At 44.4% G+C, this 18,629-nt stretch overlaps 1 protein-coding gene and 1 non-coding gene across 2 annotated transcripts in view; one reads left to right on the top strand and one right to left on the bottom strand.

The window, feature by feature from the left end:
• Positions 1-17,901, top strand: part of AIFM1 (apoptosis inducing factor mitochondria associated 1) — a 28,440-nt gene extending 10,539 nt beyond the window's left edge. Inside the window, exons 3-16 of the mRNA XM_061137380.1 lie at positions 536-635; positions 1,565-1,689; positions 1,817-1,947; positions 3,438-3,528; positions 8,071-8,155; positions 8,749-8,825; positions 9,731-9,839; positions 10,607-10,714; positions 11,046-11,134; positions 11,594-11,734; positions 13,360-13,502; positions 14,957-15,081; positions 17,096-17,292; positions 17,634-17,901. Of these exons, the coding sequence (XP_060993363.1) occupies positions 536-635; positions 1,565-1,689; positions 1,817-1,947; positions 3,438-3,528; positions 8,071-8,155; positions 8,749-8,825; positions 9,731-9,839; positions 10,607-10,714; positions 11,046-11,134; positions 11,594-11,734; positions 13,360-13,502; positions 14,957-15,081; positions 17,096-17,292; positions 17,634-17,705 (1,593 nt within the window). The 3' untranslated portion in view covers positions 17,706-17,901. The remainder of the gene's footprint in view (positions 1-535; positions 636-1,564; positions 1,690-1,816; positions 1,948-3,437; positions 3,529-8,070; positions 8,156-8,748; positions 8,826-9,730; positions 9,840-10,606; positions 10,715-11,045; positions 11,135-11,593; positions 11,735-13,359; positions 13,503-14,956; positions 15,082-17,095; positions 17,293-17,633) is intronic.
• Positions 16,543-16,614, bottom strand: TRNAE-CUC (transfer RNA glutamic acid (anticodon CUC)). The gene has a single exon. It is a non-coding gene; the product is annotated as a tRNA-Glu (tRNA).
• Positions 17,902-18,629: the final 728 nt, after the last annotated feature.

Below are 18,629 nucleotides of genomic sequence, written 5' to 3'. Positions count from 1 at the left end.
AAAGATGGGTTATTCTATGAGACAGGCATACTGGTGGTCATGCTTCAGGGTGTTATCTAAGTCCTGTGATACTTAGATAACCTGGGACATCTTCCAAGAGAATTTATGGCCCAGCTTCCTACCTAGGACCCTATAGATTTGTTTCACAGCTAGTATCCAGCAGAGTCCAAAACCTCTTTTATAAAGTTTAGCTCTTTCTAGCACTTTATTCTTCCAATATAAAGTATTTTTCTTTTTTCTTCAGCTGTACCTTCAGAATTAAACATGAGGAAAATTCTTCACATAGAGCCTAAGGAAATCTGAAACTGGAACATTTTCATCTGCTTATCTGTATTCTTTCCACACCAAGTGTGTACACACTAAATATTTTTTTATTTCTTAAGAAAATATTTTTGCCTTAGTGATTCTAACACAGAAGAACTAACTTCATATAGACAAAAGCTTCTCATTTAATTGAAAGATAATGAATGTTACTTATGATATGTGCTAGCTAGCTGTATGATGAAATAAATTTTCTCCATGTTTGGGTCTACAGGCCTACAAGACAATAAAAGATGACAAAAAAAGATACAATGAAAGAATTTCAGGGTTAGGGCTGACACCAGAAGAGAAACAGAAAAGAGCCACATCATCTGGTGAGTATGATTTGAGACTCAATATATAAAGGGAAAGTTATAGACAATTTGCTGTGCTTTGCAGGTATTTCATTGACATGATGATACTGTGAGATTGTAAACTTACAGAAACTATGATATTACAAGTGTTTGACTGTAATTTAGATTTGAGAATAAACTTAGTGATTAGTGATTGGTTATATTAAACTCTTAAAAGGCAAGCTTTAAATTAAAAAATGCAAGCTTGGCAAAGATACTTATTGGAAAAGAGATGAAAGCTTTTTTTCCCCCAATGAGGATATTCTTTTGGTCTGTTTTGTTCCCCTTGTGAGTCTTTGGAGTTCGGAGTTGTTCAGGATGTGTTTGTTTGCCTAAAGCATATAGCGCTAGCCATCATTTCCATCCCACACTCCTGGCTTGATTTCTCAGGAATGTTTTAATCCTTTAATAAACCCCACAACTCCAGGTAGGCCCATTTCTATCGCTTTCTGCCATAACACCTCCTTATTCTTGAACATTGTTTACTAATCCCCAATTGATCTGCTCAGTTTTCCCCCATTATTACTAACAAAAGGTGAAACTGAACTTGATATTTTCCTGTTGGCCATTAAGAAATTAAATGGGCAGGGCGCCTTCTAATATATACTTTCTAGTATATTTGAGAAATAGCTAAACATTGAAGCTAGGTTCTAGTTCTGAGAGTCTAGTGAGTCAATGACATTGGCCACATCATTCACCTCTTTTTGAGTATCCTTCACTTATCACAGGGACGCTTCCTTTTCCTGTCGTTTCAGAAGATGTGACGTTTGTTAAGATTAATGTAGTTGCAGTGTTTTGCTAGCTTTTTATATAAAGGATTGAGTCAAGTTCAAGGTGATTTTTTTAAAATAGTTGCAAGGAGTCATCTGAGACTTAAAAAATATTCACTTTGTCTGATCTTTTGCTTATAGCTCCGGAAGGAGAGCCAGAACCCCAAGTTAGGATACCAAGTCACGTTCCATTCCTGCTCATTGGTGGAGGCACTGCTGCTTTTGCGGCAGCCAGATCCATCCGGGCTCGTGATCCTGGAGCCAGGGTAAGGCACACACTGTCTTGCTTGACATGGAAGGTGTGATCCACAAGCACTTAGCCAACGTGAGCACTTTGACATTTGCATCTTAAACAACTTGGCTGTGATAAGTATCATTATTTTGTGTCCAAAGGTACTGATTGTATCTGAAGACCCTGAGCTGCCTTACATGAGACCTCCTCTTTCAAAAGAACTGTGGTTTTCAGATGACCCGAATGTCACAAAGACACTGCGATTCAAACAATGGAATGGAAAAGAGCGAAGGTCTGTGCACTTATGTAAAATGGGCTCAACCAGCAACTTCAGCTGGTTGTACTGTCTCTTCAGCACAGAGAATAGGACAGGATTTAGCAGGAACGGCACACAGCACATAAGACAGGTGACTTGGCAGCACTCCGGAGGCCACTGTAGTACACGCTTAGAGCTCGTGTACAACTTAGAGCGAACATCAGGCTGTAGTGGCAAGAGTCCTGGATTCTGTTAACCACTGCTACCAACAGCTAAAGTTATAATGTTGGCCTCTGAAGTACTAATGCCCCTGTTCCCAGGACCTTGTATCAGACTTCGAAGAGCAGCTCAGTCTGTGTTGTCACATCCTCAAACTTGCCTAGGCATGTCCCATAAAAGCAGAACAAAAGACACTGTTCTATGGCACTTTCTTTGACGACCCAGGAAACATTCAGAATTGCAGGGATACAGTGGGAACACAAAGGAAGAAACTTTTTATTAAAATCTTTGCATGAGAGACTTAGGAATCCAGGTCAAGAAGCCCTTTCCTTTAAAAGGCTCCTTGGACCTCCTGAGTCCAGTACCATGTTCTTGGGTATCAGTTTTTTTCCTCGTTAGTGGATCCCTTTGACACCGGACTAAATTTTATAAATCTACCTGCCTCCCTCACTCGTATCATGTCCTGTTATCAAGCAGGATGCATACTTCCAATTATGTGTGTATGCTTAATCGCTTAGTTGTGTCCAACTCTTTGCATCCCTTGGACTACAGTCTCCTCTGTCCATGGTATTCTCCAGGCAAGAATACTGGAGTGAGTTGCCATTTTCTCCTCTAGGGGATCTTCTTGACCCAGGGATTGAACCCACGTTTCCTGCATCTCTTCCATTGGCCAGCAGATTCTTTACCACTGAGCCACCTGGGAAGCCCTCCAATTAGGTTGTTGTGCTCAGTTGCATCTGACTGTGCGATCCCACAAACTGTAGCCCCCCCCCCATGCTCCTCTGCCTATGGGATTTTCCAGGTTACCCATCCCATAATTAATCCCTCATAGATGGTATCTACTGTTTGGGATGAGATCATCTCAGGAGCTAGACCAAGTTGTCCAGTGATCAGTGCCATCCTGGACAGCTTGTGTGGGTGGATGTGAGTACCAGTTCCTCGGCCACTCCTCTAGTCCTGACTTTGAAAGGAACCTAAATGCAGAGCACAATTTCTCAACCTCGGCACTGTTGACATTGAGGGTTGGATAATTTTTTGCTTTAGGGGCCTGTTCTGCATACTGTTGGATGTTTCACAGCATTCCTGGCTTTTACCCCCTAGATACCAGAACCATCCCTCCTGCAAAGCTGTTGGAGCCAAGAATGTTTCCAGATTGTTCCCATGACCAAGATTTAGTGCCCTTGGACACTTGCTTGAGAAAATATTCCTGAAAGCTTTCCTTGGTGGAACCAATTTTTCTGAACCCCTGGGGGAAGTTGATAACCATTCCACGTACATAAAACTTTTTCTCCCTTTTCTCTATACAGCATATATTTCCAGCCACCTTCTTTTTACGTCTCTGCTCAGGACCTGCCTCACGTTGAAAATGGTGGTGTGGCCGTCCTCACTGGAAAGAAGGTGAGCTAGTAGGCTGCTTTCTTAAGTCAAGCTCCACCTATGTGCACACAGGGGCAGCAAGGATGGTGACTTGCATTCCCACTACCACTTCCATCTGTCTGTCACTGTAGTTCATCAGAGAAAGAGCAAGTCATTTTAAGGTTTAATATTGCCAGTCTGTACTAATTAGTGTGTCTCCCTGGGGAAAGCACTGTCTCTAGCCTAGAGTAGCAGGCTAGCTAAACCTTCCCAGGGAAGTCAGATCATTGGGGACCATGACTGTGAGGCTGTTCCTTCTCCTGATTGGCTCCTCTGCCTTTCCTCCTGTTTTTCCACACTAACATTTCTTTGGGGTTATTGATGACAGGAGATTGGCAAATGTATATTATTCAGGGTAGTAAAAATAATTCAGGCATGACATCATCATGGAAAATATTGTTGGACTTTACAAAGGTGAGTGCCTGAATACAGGGGTGGGCAGTGACTGGAGGGCATTTAGGGTTCAGGGAGGGTTTTGTTTGCTTGTATTTGGTTTTGTGTTTGTTAACAGGAGGGAGGTCTAGAGTGTGTCTGTAAACTACTGGCCAACATTCCAGTAGAGAGGAAAGGGCTATCAGAAGGAGCAAGGCCCAGAAGAGATGGGATCCAAAGCTTGAGTGGAGGCACTGAGCTTTGATAAGGACAGGTTCATTTCTCCTATACAGGGATGTTAGGTGGAGAAGATGGGTATGGGTTGGTGGATAAGTTGGTAAGAAGACTTTATTAAGTATCCCCTATGTGTAGCACACAGGCCCTGCCTTCTAGGGGCTAACAGTATTAGGCAAAAATGTGAGCAGATAATCATAACATAGATTTATTTTTTAATTAGTTGGAAGCTAATTACTTTATAATATTGTAGTGGTTTTTGTCATACATTGACACATAACATAGATTTAGAATAAGAAAGAAATTTGGTATATTGTGGGAATTACTGGGAAGTGTGCCCAGTATAGTGATGGTTTCAGGAAAAGCTTCCTGGAGAAGGCAGTCTCCTTCTATAGAATGGGAAATATGATGGAATGAAGTAGCATTCACCAGATTAGAGAAAAGTGAAGAGCATTCAAGTGAAAAAGAATAACATAAGCAAAGGCACGAGGGGGTGAAAAAGCTTGTTTGGTGCAGGGAAACACAAGCAGCTTGGGACTGACAGAGCAGAAAGTTAAGGAGTGACAGGAGACAAGAAAGCAGGAAGTTAGGCAGGGGCCTGATGGTCGAGCTCTGTCATGTGAAAGATCTTGAGTTTTATGGCATTGGCCCTGAGGAGCTGTTGAATTTTAGACAAGAATATAAAGCAGTTGGGTTGAATTTTAAGTAATCACTCGGTTGGCTGTGAGGAGAATGGATTTCAGGGAAAGCAGACTAGAAAGAGACCATTTCAAAGACTTTTTAATAATCCACGTAAGAGATGGTGGGAGTCCACATAAGGGCAGTAGTGCTGCTGATTAAGAAGAAGTAAGAACAGTATTAAAATGCTTATGTGTGTTTAATTACATCACGTTACCCTTCACAATAATCTTATGAGGTGGGTACTAGTAATATTTCCATTTTACAGAGAAAGAAATGGAGATTTAAAAGAGGTGAAGTTTCTTGCTTGAGATTACATAGTTAATAAGTAGTAGAGGCAGAATTTGAGCCCCAGATCTCTCTGATTGGAGAATTCTGATTCCGGAGCCCAAGCTCTTAATACCATCATTGTATAGCTTCCTAACAGGAAGGTGATGAAGAGTAGGGAACAGACTGAAAGCATAAAGTCAAACTTGGTGGCGTGTGGTGGTGACCGATTGGAGGAAGAACATAGGAGAGGGGCGAAGATGACTTTTTGATTTTCATCTTGTGTGGTAGATGGTAATACACCCCCAGGTGAGAGAGACATTGCAAGAGGAAGACCTAGTTTAAGGGGGACATGACATTTCATTTTGGACTGTTAAGTATGAACTGGAATATCTGTGTGGATATGCCCTAAGGGCAGTGTTGGATACACGACTGTAATGTTCAGAGGAGGCTCAGATATGGATTGGGGAGTCGTCCACATACGAGTCAGAATTGAGACCATGAGAGTAGGTGAGCCCCCCCCCCTCCATGGAGAACTGAGGGAGTCATGTCAGAAGAGGAGTGAAGCAAAGATGGAGCCCTGCGGAACCCAAATTTCAGGAAACAAGCTTAAGAAAAAGTGTCCTAAAAGGAGACTAGGAAAGAAGTATTAAAAGGGCAGGATGAGGTGAGCCCAGGCCGGGGGCCAGGGTTGGAGAGAGTTTCAAGAAGGAGGATGTGAGCCAGAGTATTACCACAGCAAAAGAATCTGCTAACAAAGGAATTCTAAAATGACCCATTACATTTAGCTGTTCAGATATCATTGTGAAGTTAGAAAAGAGGAGAAACTACTCTTTCCGAAAGTTTAAATGACAAAACGGGGATGGCATTGGGCAGCAGCTGGAGGAGGACATACGTAGAATCAAAAGTGGGCCATTTAGGATGGGGCAGACTTAAACATGTCAGTGGGCTAAGGTAGAAGATGTCACGAGAGAGATGGAGGAATGAGCAGCTGACTAACAGGAGAGAGAGGAAGGGATAAGAGTCAGGCATAGAAACGAGACAGAAAGGCCACCTCACCCCAGTAACTGGAAGAGAGGAAGTGAAGTCTGTATTCAGGGGTTAGGAGGTGGGAATCATTATGGGAAGCTGAGGAAGCTCACATCTAACGGCTTCACTTGTGTTTGCAGTAAACTAGGATACCAGGTGGGTTACCTGAGAGGTTTGAGTCGAGGGGTTGGATTGAGGAGGGAGGTTACCCAGGACAAATCAAAGGTGGCTACAGTAGCTACTCACCCATCCCATCTGTTTATATCATGGCCTCCTGGACAGCTTGACTCGGTGCACCTGTCATATGTTTCTAGCACTACCTGCCCTGTCCTTATTAGAGCGTTTCTCACACTTGATTATAGTGCTTATTAAATTATCTGTCTTGGCTGCTGCACTCTGAAGGCAGCAAGGTATCTGTTTTTCTCAACATTGTGTCCCCAGCACTTAGCACAGCACTTGACACGTGAAAGTGCTATTCACTCAGTCATGTTCGACTCTTCGTGACACCATGACTATATCGCCAATCAGGCTTCTCTGTCCATGGAATTCTCCAGGCAAGAATACTGGAGTGGGTTGCCATTCTCTTTTCCAGGGGAACTTCCCAGCCCAGGGATCGAACCCACATCTCCCACATTGCAGACAGATTCCTTACCATCTGTGCCACCAGGGAAGCCTAACACATACTAGGTGTTTAATAAATATGTCTTGAATGAATGGTCTCACTGCTCATAAGGAGCAGAGAGGAGCCAGAAACCCCGGTCTCCCTGACTGCAAAACTCAAGCTCTTAATCATAAGGAGCAGGGTGCATGGAAATGAAGGATGCTGGCAAGAGCATGGTTTGAGAGATCTACCATTGGCCCAGACTAGATGGAATGGAACAGCCCACTGGGTAAATGGAGAAAATCAGAAGCAAGGAAAGGTGCCACCAGTGGGACTGAGAGAAAGCTGGAAGGATGGCAGACTGTGGCCAAAGAGTGAGATATTTGATGTGGAAGTTTATAAGAGAGGATTTGGATGTTGCTTGGAGGAAAAATATGAGGCAGGTGCCAAGGACTTCAGTGACTACTGAGGGGTGACCAAGAGCAGGCCAGATAACACTTGAGTTGTAGGGGATATAGGTCAGTGTCCTTTAGAGGGGATGAGGGTTCAAGAGTAACTCGGAACCATCAGCAGCTATAATCCTCTCCTCGTGATGGGGAGGAGTGTGGGTGAGTGAGCAATCTGTACATATGAGCTGTCCTCTGCGGGTGGGGGGAGCTCAGGTTTAGTGAAAGCTAGAAATTGGGAGAAAGCATCCTATAAGAATGTCAAGAGAGTTGTTGTTAACAATGAGAGAGTTGTTAACAAAGAAGTAAGGGTCCCTGGACTTCCCTGGTGGTCCAGTGGCTAAGACCGTGCTCCCAATGCAAGGGACTCGGGTTCAATCCCTGGTCAGGAAACTAGATCCTATGTGCCACAACTAAGAGTTTGGAGGCCACAACTAGGACCCAGCACTGCCACTTTTATTTTTTTTTAAAGAAGGGTTCCAAAGAGGCAGGCAGAAAAGTCTGTCCCTCTTCTCCATTCCCACAAATTGGGCATGAGCGTTGGGACACTAGGAACTTACTGTGATGTTGGCCACTTAGGAAATTATGACTCCTTGAAGAAATTGGTACCAGTGATTAGGTTTCTTAAGGATCACCTTAGGTCAAGAAGTAACTCTTCTCATTGGGCTGATGACTGCCAGGTACAGGGTTTTTTGGAGGGTGATGGAAGTGTTCCAGAATTATATAGTGATGATGGTCGCACAACTTGTGAATATACTAAAACCCACTGAATTGTACACTTAAAAATGGTGAATTGAAAAAAAAATGGTGAATTGTATGTTGTGTGAGTGATATCTCAATAAAAATTTTTTAAAGTGAATTTATCCCTTTCTGTGTGTGTATGTTTGACGGGACCAGGTAGTACAGCTGGATGTGAGAGGCAATGTGGCAAAACTTAATGATGGCTCTCAAATAACCTATGAAAAGTGCTTGATTGCAACAGGTGAGTACTTCTGGAGATAGCTTCATTCCCCGATAGAGCTCCCTCAAGTTTTAGTGTAAAGACATTACTAAGAAAACTGAAACCCAGACTCTGAAGTGGATGTCTTCCCTTGATGCAAAGCGTGGCTAGCTAACTACAAGCATCTGAGCAATAGCCCTTCTGGACAGTCCTTACTGTTCCCTCCGCTAAAGGCAGGGATGGCTATTGAAAAGGGTTGCCTTTTTTTCCCTTGCCCTTTTTCACCTTTGCCCTCTGCCCTGAAAGTGATATAACCTCATGGCTTCATTGCCACTTTCAACCAGAAATCAAGAGAGGGGTTTGAAGCAGTTGCTTCAACAAACATGACTGTGCTTTCTGGTGAATCCTCATGAAAAAGTAGAAGAGAATGGGAGCAAAAAGTGAGGCCTTCTGGCCATCTACAGGGAGGGTGGGCCCTTTGAAGAGAGACTCTCAAATCTGCTTTTCAAAGGAAATTGATAAAAGCCTGCTGCGGGGACGAGTGGAAAGAAAACAAAGCCTTGTAGCAAGCTGATGCTGCTGTTGGGCCAGCTCCTGCTTGTTGGGCTAAAGGGTTTTTCTCCTCTGATTTCCAGGAGGCACTCCAAGAAGTCTCTCTGCCATTGATAGGGCTGGAGCGGAGGTGAAGAGTAGAACAACACTTTTCAGAAAGGTAATTGTCACCTTTAGTGCTTTTGTCAGTTTTGAAGAGGTAGCATAATCTTGTGGCCCCAAGTACCCACCTGGGAATTGGGAGATCCGGGTTCTATCTGTGGCTCTTCTACAGACTTATTATCTGGCCTTGAGCAAATCACTTCCTCTCTCTGCACCTCAAATACCTCACTCAAGAGTTTTGAGCTCCTAGGTGAAAAATACATTTAGCGTTTTTTATTGCTTTTTATAGTTCCTTCTGATTTCCCTTCCACAGTTGTTTTTTTTCTTTTTTACTGATGCATTTGAGTCATTGGAACTCCTTAGAGCCTCTTGGCATTTTTCACTGCAAATGCTATTGTGGAGACTGGGGAGAAAAGTTAAGAGTACCTAAGTGAAAAAGAGGAAAGAGTTGCTTCTTAACACCATGTTCTACTTATGAAAACTGAAAAATTTCAGCCACTTTTATAGGTATTTGAAAAGATTTTTACTCTCCTTTAAGTTCTTAATACAACAAGGTTTGTCAGCCTTGGCACTCTTGGCATTTTGGACTGGATAACTGTTTGTGGTGAGGGGCTGTCTTGTGCATTGTAGGGTGTTTAGCAGTGTCTGTGGACTCCACCCACTAGCTTCAAGTAGTACCTCCCCACCCTAACTGTGACAGCCAAAAATGTCACAGACAATGTCAGATGTTCCCTGGGGGAGATGGGGCATGCCTGTCCCCAGTTGAGAGCTACTAATAGAGTGTTACATTGGAGAAAGAAATTTGCATCAATAAAATAGAAGCTGTAATTGAGCCACTTCATACAAGGAGAAGATTTTATGTGCAAATTACTGTTGTCAAAGATTTACCAGAAAATATTTCCTAGTATTATCATTGTATACCCCTTTGAGAAATCAATGGATTAAACTGGTGTGATTCTACAGATCGAAGACTTTAGAACCTTAGAGAAGATTTCCCGGGAAGTCAAGTCGATTACGATTATTGGTGGGGGCTTTCTTGGTAGCGAACTGGCCTGTGCTCTTGGCAGAAAGGGTGAGTATTGGGGAGTGACCTCCATTTTCTTTCTCTGTTTTTTTTTTTCTTTTACTTTCTCTGGTTTTTATAGCACATGCTTTTCATAGATGCATTTGCTAGCAACAGTAGAAAGGGGTCAATTAAGGTTTACGTGATACAAAACTAATCACGGAGCTTAGGTCTGATGTGGGTCACCTTAGTGATTGAAAGGCTGTCATCCAAGCAGCTGAGCAGTGCTGCTTTCTTTCCTTTCCTCTCACCTCTAGGCCAGAACTCCTTAGAAATAAAATATTAAGGAAAGTGAGTTTTTAAGATGGTAGGGGCAATGTAGACTAAAGAACTGCATGTATCTTTGAACTGCTGCTCCCCGTAAAAGTCACAGACTTCTTTCCGACACATGATGGTTCACAGCTTGACTGATCTGTGAGTTCCAGTTCAAATGTTTCACGGCAATCATTTTTTTTCTTAGCATGATTTTTCAGCTGTGTGAAATCATAGCATCTTCTCAGGAGGGTGCATACTATTCAGAGCTTGGAAGGCACTGTGTAAGCCTAGGTGTAAGTGCACTGAGTTCACTGTATGTCCCTGAATCCAGGGACAAGTTCTGGCACCTGTTGTGTTTGCCATGTGAGTGGCCTTGTGCCCTAGTGGCCCAGAAATGTGTGCTCCGGCCCAGGTCACGGCCTTGCCCCGTGTGCAGTAGATGGCTCCCGCTGGCCCCTTTACTTCTCTTCCTGGGATTGGCCTTTGCCTCCTGCTTTACCTACTCTGTTTTTTCTTCCCAGCTCGAGCCTCAGGCACAGAAGTGATTCAGCTTTTCCCTGAGAAAGGAAATATGGGGAAAGTCCTCCCCGAATACCTCAGCAACTGGACCATGGAAAAAGTCCAACGAGGTAGAGACACTCTTTCCATATGCTCCCACTCTTGCCTAGAGTTAGTTAGAACTGGCAGAGTTTGCTTCTTTGGGAACCCCCTGTACATAAGCCTTACCAGCTGCCAGGTGAGAAGTTTCCACCCTTCTCCTGTCAGCTGGCTTCATGTAGGTGTTCTGAATCTGATGCAGCAGATTCCTGGAAGAGCCGGAAATGAACTGTGGGTGTGGGTGCCGGTGGCTCTTTAAGGCCGCCTGTGTGCTGACGAGTCCTGGTTTTGTGGGGGTGCCTCTCGTCTTTTGTGAAGGTGGTGGGCACACAGGTCAGCCTCAGGTCTCGTTTGCCTTCACAGAGGGGGTTAAGGTGCTGCCCAGTGCTATTGTGCAATCAGTTGGAGTCAGCAGTGGCAGGTTACTCATCAAGCTGAAAGATGGCCGGAAGGTAAGAAGGGGAAGACAGGCTGCCAGAAGACCTTCCAACCCTGCCCTGCCCTGCCCTGCCCTGTTTCCTCATTCTTATTCCTTCATTTGATACCCATAGACTAGTTGTCTTGGCAGTCGCCATTAACTTGTCATAATTTTCTGAATGAACTGTCCTCTACTAAAATAAGAATGATGGGAGCCGGCGTAGACACCTGGGAACCATTTCCCATAGCCCCTTCCTGTGTGTGTCACACATTTTTGAGACCTTCTAGGGTGGCAGATTTCTGTTCGGATGGAAGGGGGTATGTATGTGTGCAGGGGTGACACGTTATGAAATGGAACTTAGAACCTTTTTATCAGAGTTAAAATCAGTGATTTTTTGGTAAAGCCCCAACTTTTAATGATGTGATGTACAGTTGCTCCAACCGTAGGTATACGAGGAAACTGTGATCATTGACTGAATTCTTTCTGTCCTCAGGTAGAAACTGACCACATAGTGGCAGCCGTGGGCCTGGAGCCCAATGTTGAGTTGGCCAAGACTGGTGGATTAGAGATAGACTCTGATTTTGGCGGCTTCAGGGTAAACGCAGAGCTCCAGGCCCGCTCTAACATCTGGGTGGTAAGTGTGCGGTGATGGCTGGACCAGACGCAGTGCGTTGGCTCGGGCCTGGGCGCAGGTCTGCCCGGTGTTGCTCAGAGATTCAGCAGCAGCTTTCTAAAATAGGGTCTCTGTGTTTGAAAGCGGAGGGTAGATAGCAGAAGCTTGTGAACTGTTCGGTTTACAGGATCAGGTCTGGCCTCACGCCACAAGCTTCTGGAAAAGGAAGCGAATGGCGCACATGGCCACAGAAGTAGGCCTCTCCCGGTTCCGCTGTTGGCAGCAGCCATCAGCATCCCCTTGACGGGCGTGTGTGCAGCTTTCAGACTGATCTGCTATTCCTTTTGCCTGAACACGAGTCCAGTTTTGTAACATTCTCTGGAAAGGAAAATTACTCCATTTTCATTTTCCTTGAGTACTATTTTTAGGTGTTTTTAAAAATCTGTTACAACACAAACAGGACTGTAGTATGTAGGAACATGAGGTAATTTCCCTATTGTTAGATCATAACAAGTGTATTGTGTTTGATTATGGACTCTGCAACCAAGGACGTAGGAACTTTGAAGGGTGTTTTTCCCTTAAAGCTTTTTTTTTTAAAGATACAATGTACTGGATTTTCCACAATTGTTATAAAAGCAATACATGCTCTGTGTAGAAAACGCAGCCCAAAAGGAGAAAGGGAGTCCTCTGCAGCAACCACGGATATTTGGGTGTATTTCCTTCCCTTCATTTCCTAGCACATAGGTGTTTTTCTTTGTTGTAGACAGTCATGGAAAGTGTACTATGTATAAACCTTTGTATTCTTTTCTCTTTCACTTAATGTTCAAATGTAAGTTTTTTCCACATTGCTTCCAATTCTGTGAACAGTGTAATGACTGTATAATACTCCATTTGGTGGATCTCAGAGTTTATCTCGCCACTGCTCATGTGTTGGGTTTTTAGGTTGCTTTGGGGGTGTCTGAATAGCCACAAAGATGAACAAAGAGTGAGAGCTAACATGCCACCACATCCTCTGTGAAGCTGGCCTTGTTCACCTCCAGCCGGGGGTGGGGGGGGAGGTCTCTCTCTGCTTGAAACACTGAGCTCACTCACTGCATTCCTCTTGTGTGGCACACCATCGTGTGCAACAGTGCCATACCTTCCTCAGCGCTTGTGCACTCCTCGTGGGCAGGGTCTGTGTCAGGCATGTCTCTTCAGCTCAGACAGTATGGTGCTCTGTATAGAGTAAATACTCTGGAAATACTTGCTGAATGAATGAATGAATATTGAATGACCAAAAAAGAAATCTCACCTTGGAAAAGATTTCTAGGTAAGAGGCAGTCACATCTAAAAACTGGCTTCCACACAGGCAAAAATATTCTGCAAATCCTGGTTATTAAATAACCTGTTTCTGCTAAAGGGCAGAACAAGAAGAAATAAGTGCAAGCTGGAGCATGCAGGACTGAGGTTAGCTTTGGAGAAGCATCTGATGTATTTTTAAAAATGGAAGTGTACCTGTTTTTGATATTGTAGGTATGATTCCGACCTGTGGATGGAAAATGTTAGTTAACGTCACAAGCATTTTTTTGAACCCCCAAAGTTTATTTTCTGTCCTTAACTTGCTTTTTTTAAAATCATTTGCTCATGTAACATATTTGTCTCCAAAGGCAGGAGATGCCGCATGTTTCTACGATATAAAGTTGGGTAGGAGGCGGGTAGAGCACCATGATCATGCTGTTGTGAGCGGAAGATTGGCTGGAGAGAATATGACTGGAGCTGCTAAACCGTACTGGCATCAGTCAATGTTCTGGTAATAGTTTTGTGCCTTGAGGACTCAATCGGTTAGAACACAGAATTAATGGAGCCAGAGTCATATGGTTTGGTTTCCTGGTGGGCCAGTTAGCTTCATACAGAGGGTAAAAAAATTGCATCTCATGTCTGTGCATTCTACCCCTGAGCCATCTTCTGGTAAAAGGGTTCCATTCGACCTAAGTTTGAACAGGTGAATGAATGGAGATGGCACTAGAACTTTTGCTAAAATAGCTCAGAGTTGGAGCTACAGTAGGTAGGACAGAAGTGTGCTCTTAGATACAGACAGAAGTATATTTTCTTTGTTCTTTGCTGCTGACTGTCAGGAGCCCAACCTACTGACAAAGACAGCCCACTCATATAACCCTTGAAATAAGCAATTAAGAGTCAGACAAATATAGGCAGCTTTCTGGATAGTGAAAAGTTAGCAATGGATATTCCTGAGTACTGGAGCTGGCCCTGTTTGGCCCACTCTCATCTTAATTTGAAAGATGGGATACATAAAAAAAAAAAACTCAAGGTTTCAGAAACCTCTAAGCTGTTCCTGTTGAGAAAATTCTCAGCTGATGGGAGTACATTTCAGGATGATCACACACAGTTTCATGAGTGGGCAGCAAAACAAATAATAGATGGATCTCGGGGTCAACATGTGTAAGATAATACACTTAGGAAAAGAAGAGCTCTACAATTATCAGTTTCCAGGAACAGAATCCAAGAAGTCATTGTAGACTGTTCCCTGAAGACACCAGTCCAATGAGTTTCTGTGGCCAAGAAGATAACAAAATATAGGGCCCCAGAAACAAAACAGCTCAAGTCGCTGAGATGATTACAAAACCATGGCATGCCTCTGCCACCAATATTCTGTGAACTTCCTAGCATGATGATGATAGGAAAAGCTTCCAAGAAGAACAAAGAAAATAAAATGACCAAGTGAGCCAAGGTGCCTCTGTATAGAAAGCATTTCAGCTTTGAGAAAATGAAAGCTAAGAGGAAATAATAGAATACAAAGTAAGGTAAGGAAGTTTATCAGTTAATAAAACCACAAAATATTTCACATTCTGAGTTCCATAAATATGGAGCACTCTTTAAAGTTTCAAAAAGGCAGCTTTGAAAAGAGGTAAAGGGAATTAGTGAATAGTAAATGTAGGGATGCCGTCCCACCCCAGATGTGGTGTATGGTATAAACACATGATAAAATTTTAAAACATATAGATTGCAGTATGGATCTGCGATATGCATAGTGGCTTGTTAAGGAAAAATTAAAACTGTTTGGGATAATCGTGCTTTCTCACAGTTGTCCCCAGATGCCCTAGCAGGCGAGAGATCACTTTGGGATTTCTCTTGCTACCAGGTTCTTTGGTTGGCACGAAAGCATGGTTGTTGTCTTAGAGAAAACATTCTGCCACATAATTCTTGACAGTCCTCTGACAGAACACCTTCTCTCTCCTTCCTCAGGAGTGATTTGGGCCCCGATGTTGGCTATGAAGCGATTGGTCTGGTGGACAGTAGCTTGCCCACAGTCGGTGTTTTTGCAAAAGCAACTGCACAGGACAACCCCAAATCTGCCACAGAGCAGTCAGGTAAGGAAGCCCAGCCTCTTCTCATGAAGAGTATTGAGAAGCCGTGGTCCAAATCCTCCCAAACAAGGGCTTTCGGTATTGGCCAGGGGTAACTGTGTGAAAGCCGCTCTTCATGGTGTGCTTTAAAATACACCAGATCCGAAGTCCTTACTCTTTAGTGGTCTGAGAGCTGGTGAAATCAGGTATCCTGGTCAGAGCATAGATAGATACAGTGGGTGTTATCCTAGACTCTGGATGGTAGGTAACTCAGTTACTCTGGAAGTCTAGTTTTTCCGGATGGACTAGGAAGACTGGTGTGATGAAGAAAACTTGTGCTTTTTCAGTGCCGCCCCCCCTTTTTTTTTTGCTTCCTGCTGATCCCAAGCACTAGACCCAAGAACCTTAGTGTGGGACCTGCTCCCTTCCTTGTGCCTTGGACAGTGAAGAACTGGGCTGAGTACTTCTTCCATACTCAGTTGCTCAGTCATGTCTGATTCTTCACGACCCCATGGACTGTAGCCCACCAGGCTCCTGGGATTTTCCAGGCAAGAATATTGGAGTGGGTTGCCATACCCTCCTCCAGGGGATCTTCCTGACCCAGGGATTGAACCTGTATCTCCTGTATGGGAAGACAGATTCTTTACAGGGCCACCTGGGAAGCCCAGGTAGTTCTTGAACTGCCTCTAGTTCCAGTTGTCAGATCTGAACACCAGGTTTTCTTTAGACAGGAGGCAAAGAACATCTCTCTTGAAATGAATGTCTCTCCCACACACATCTCTTTCATTAACTCCCAGGCCTCTTCTCTCTCCCTTCGTGACCTTGGCTGAAGTTATTTAACCTTTGTGTCCTCCTATTAGAGGCATTTTAAGGACAAATTGCTCTTTAAGAAGGAGAAAGCAAGACATTATATGGATATGAGGGTCTTGTTCATGTATAATCTAAGTGGATTATGTTATTACTCCTTAATTTGGCCCTCTCCTGGGAAGTGGATCCTCGGAGGAGGACCCAGGGACTTATAAACTCCAGATCACTGCTCTGTCCACTGGGCAGTATTACCTGAAGCCTGGTTCTCAGAAGACAAAGTACCCTCTCCCCAGGCTGCTGCCACCACCCCACCCAGGAGGAAACACTTGCACTACGGTTTTTCCATTTGGAAGTGCCTTCTGCTTTGGCCAGAGTGTCTCTAGTGGTGCTAAGAGAACTTTCTGCCATAGTGGCAGTGTTCTGTCTCTGTCTGAAACATTAGCCACTCACCACATATGGCTCTTCAGCATTTGAAATGTGGTTAGTGCAAACATGCTACGTCGCTTCAGTCATATCCTAGGAATTTCCCAGGCAAGAATACTGGAATGGATTGCCATTTCCTCCTCCAGGGGATCTTCCCGACCCAGGGATCAAACCCACATCTTTTATGTCTGTCTCTGGCACTGGCAGGTGGGTTCTTTACCACTAGCGCCACCTGAGAAGCTCAAGAAGAAAGGCTTCCCTGACCGGGAATCAAACCCGAGCCTCAGTGGTGAGAGCACTGAATCCTAACCACTAGACCACCAGGGAGCGTTGGGTTTCACAAATGAACTGGTTTGGCAAATGAGGAACTGGATTTTACATTTTTTGTCCAATTTTAGGGAAAATTAAACTTCAATTGTGAATTAATTATAATTAGGATAACTATATGTGACTAGTGGCTATTGTACTGACCGTAGCTCTAGAATGTTTCTCAGAGGACAATAACGAGTCTTCTGTAATTTGAAAAAGATACCAGGAAGTATCCGTAGAGTCAATTTAAAATGAGATAGGAAGTTTGGGGTCAGACTGACCCAGTGCCCAGCAGCTGGCAAGGAAGAGCTTTTGTTGGCTCTATCAATAGAGAGGGGCTGGAGAAGACCAGTGTTTACTGAGGCGGCATAGAAAAACAAATCTAGAAGCAGTCTGAAGCAGGTGTTGAAAGATACTTGCCTTCTAGAATTTCCAAGCACATAATAAGTGACTTTGTTTTGTTTTGACTTTGCTTGTTTGTTCGGGGCGTTGGCCACAGGCACTGGTATCCGATCAGAGAGCGAGACAGAGTCTGAGGCCTCGGACATCCCTGTTCCTCCCAGCAACCCTGCAGTCCCCCAGGTCCCCACCCAAGGGGAGGACTACGGCAAAGGTGTCATCTTCTACCTCAGGGACAAAGTGGTGGTGGGGATCGTACTCTGGAACATCTTCAACCGGATGCCAATAGCACGGAAGGTAGGTGCCGGCAGAGCTCTGAGAGGAAGATGGGGGTGTGGGCGGAAGGCGCTCCTGTGACTTCGTCAGGTGCCCTGCCATGTACTGTCCTCCCAGGTCAGACTGGGCCTGAGCAGAACAAGGTGTCGCCTTGGCTCAGGAATGTTTCTTTCTTTCTTTTTTTTTTAAGGAATGTTTCTTTTTCACTTGGGACACGGTTGGGTGGCCTGGGCATTGGCACATGTTCACTTGGGCTTTGCAGAAAGCCATCCCCACAACTCCCTCCTGGTGTGGAGTGGGGGCTGGCCTGGCCCGCACACACACACACAGTGAGTTAGACTCCTTGTTCCTCTGTCCCTCAGATTATTAAGGACGGTGAGCAACATGAAGATCTCAATGAAGTAGCCAAGCTCTTCAACATTCATGAAGACTGAAGCCCTCACCCTGGGTAGCAGGCAGGCCCTTGGCTGTCCCTGAGAACAACTTAGATGAGTAAAGGAGCATTTTTTTTTTATTCAGCAGACTTCCTCTGAATGTATGGGTATGAATGATCAAGTCCTTTGTGAATATTTCAACCATGTAGGCAAATTCTTAATGTTCACATCATTAAATAAAACCTGATTCTTCTAATTTAAATTCTCTTCTCTTTGAAAGGGAGCGAGTGGGTGAATGGAGGAAAGCTGTGTGAATGAGAGGGCAGACCAGTTGGAGCCATTCCCAAATAGACCATCTTCCTCGGCCTCCTACTCCCTGCTTCACACTCTCAGCTTCTTTCAGTTTCCTGAACTTCTCCCTCGCCTTCCCGCCTCTCTGTACAGACCTGCTGTGGCCTCTGCCCGCAGAACTTGACCCCTCGCCCCTCCTCTGGGGAAAATCACCGTCTCTGAAGACTTTCCTGATCCTCCCAAGCCTGTTCCTTGCCTACATGTCCCCCTGCTGCTCTGCAGCTTCCTGGAAGCCAGAACTCTGGCTTTCCTGTCTTCTCACAGTTCTCTCTCCAGAGCTGGGCACAGGGTCTGGCTCATAGTAGGTGCTTAGTGAAACACTGAATGAGCACACACATAAACATGTGGACTCCACTCTGCTTTACCTGGGACACCTCCCCTGTGTACCCCCTAGCCCAGAACTGAATTGGTCGTGGGAGGGGAGGGCAGAAAAGACATTTACTGCAAACGGAAACAGAGGTTTGGAGACTGGTGCTTCAGGGCTAAGCTTGGAGTCTGACTCATGGAGGGATCTTGGTCTCTTCAACTCCTCCACTCACTGTCCCCCAAACTGGAAATTGCCCTCCCCTATCCCCTTTTATCTCAAATAGGCTTAAAGGCATGCCTCATCTTATAGATGATTTCCTGGGAAGA

The sequence above is a fragment of the Dama dama genome, chromosome X (assembly GCF_033118175.1).
Source record: "Dama dama isolate Ldn47 chromosome X, ASM3311817v1, whole genome shotgun sequence".
NCBI classification, from domain to species: domain Eukaryota; kingdom Metazoa; phylum Chordata; class Mammalia; order Artiodactyla; family Cervidae; genus Dama; species Dama dama.
This window is presented reverse-complemented; position numbering and strand designations above follow the sequence as displayed.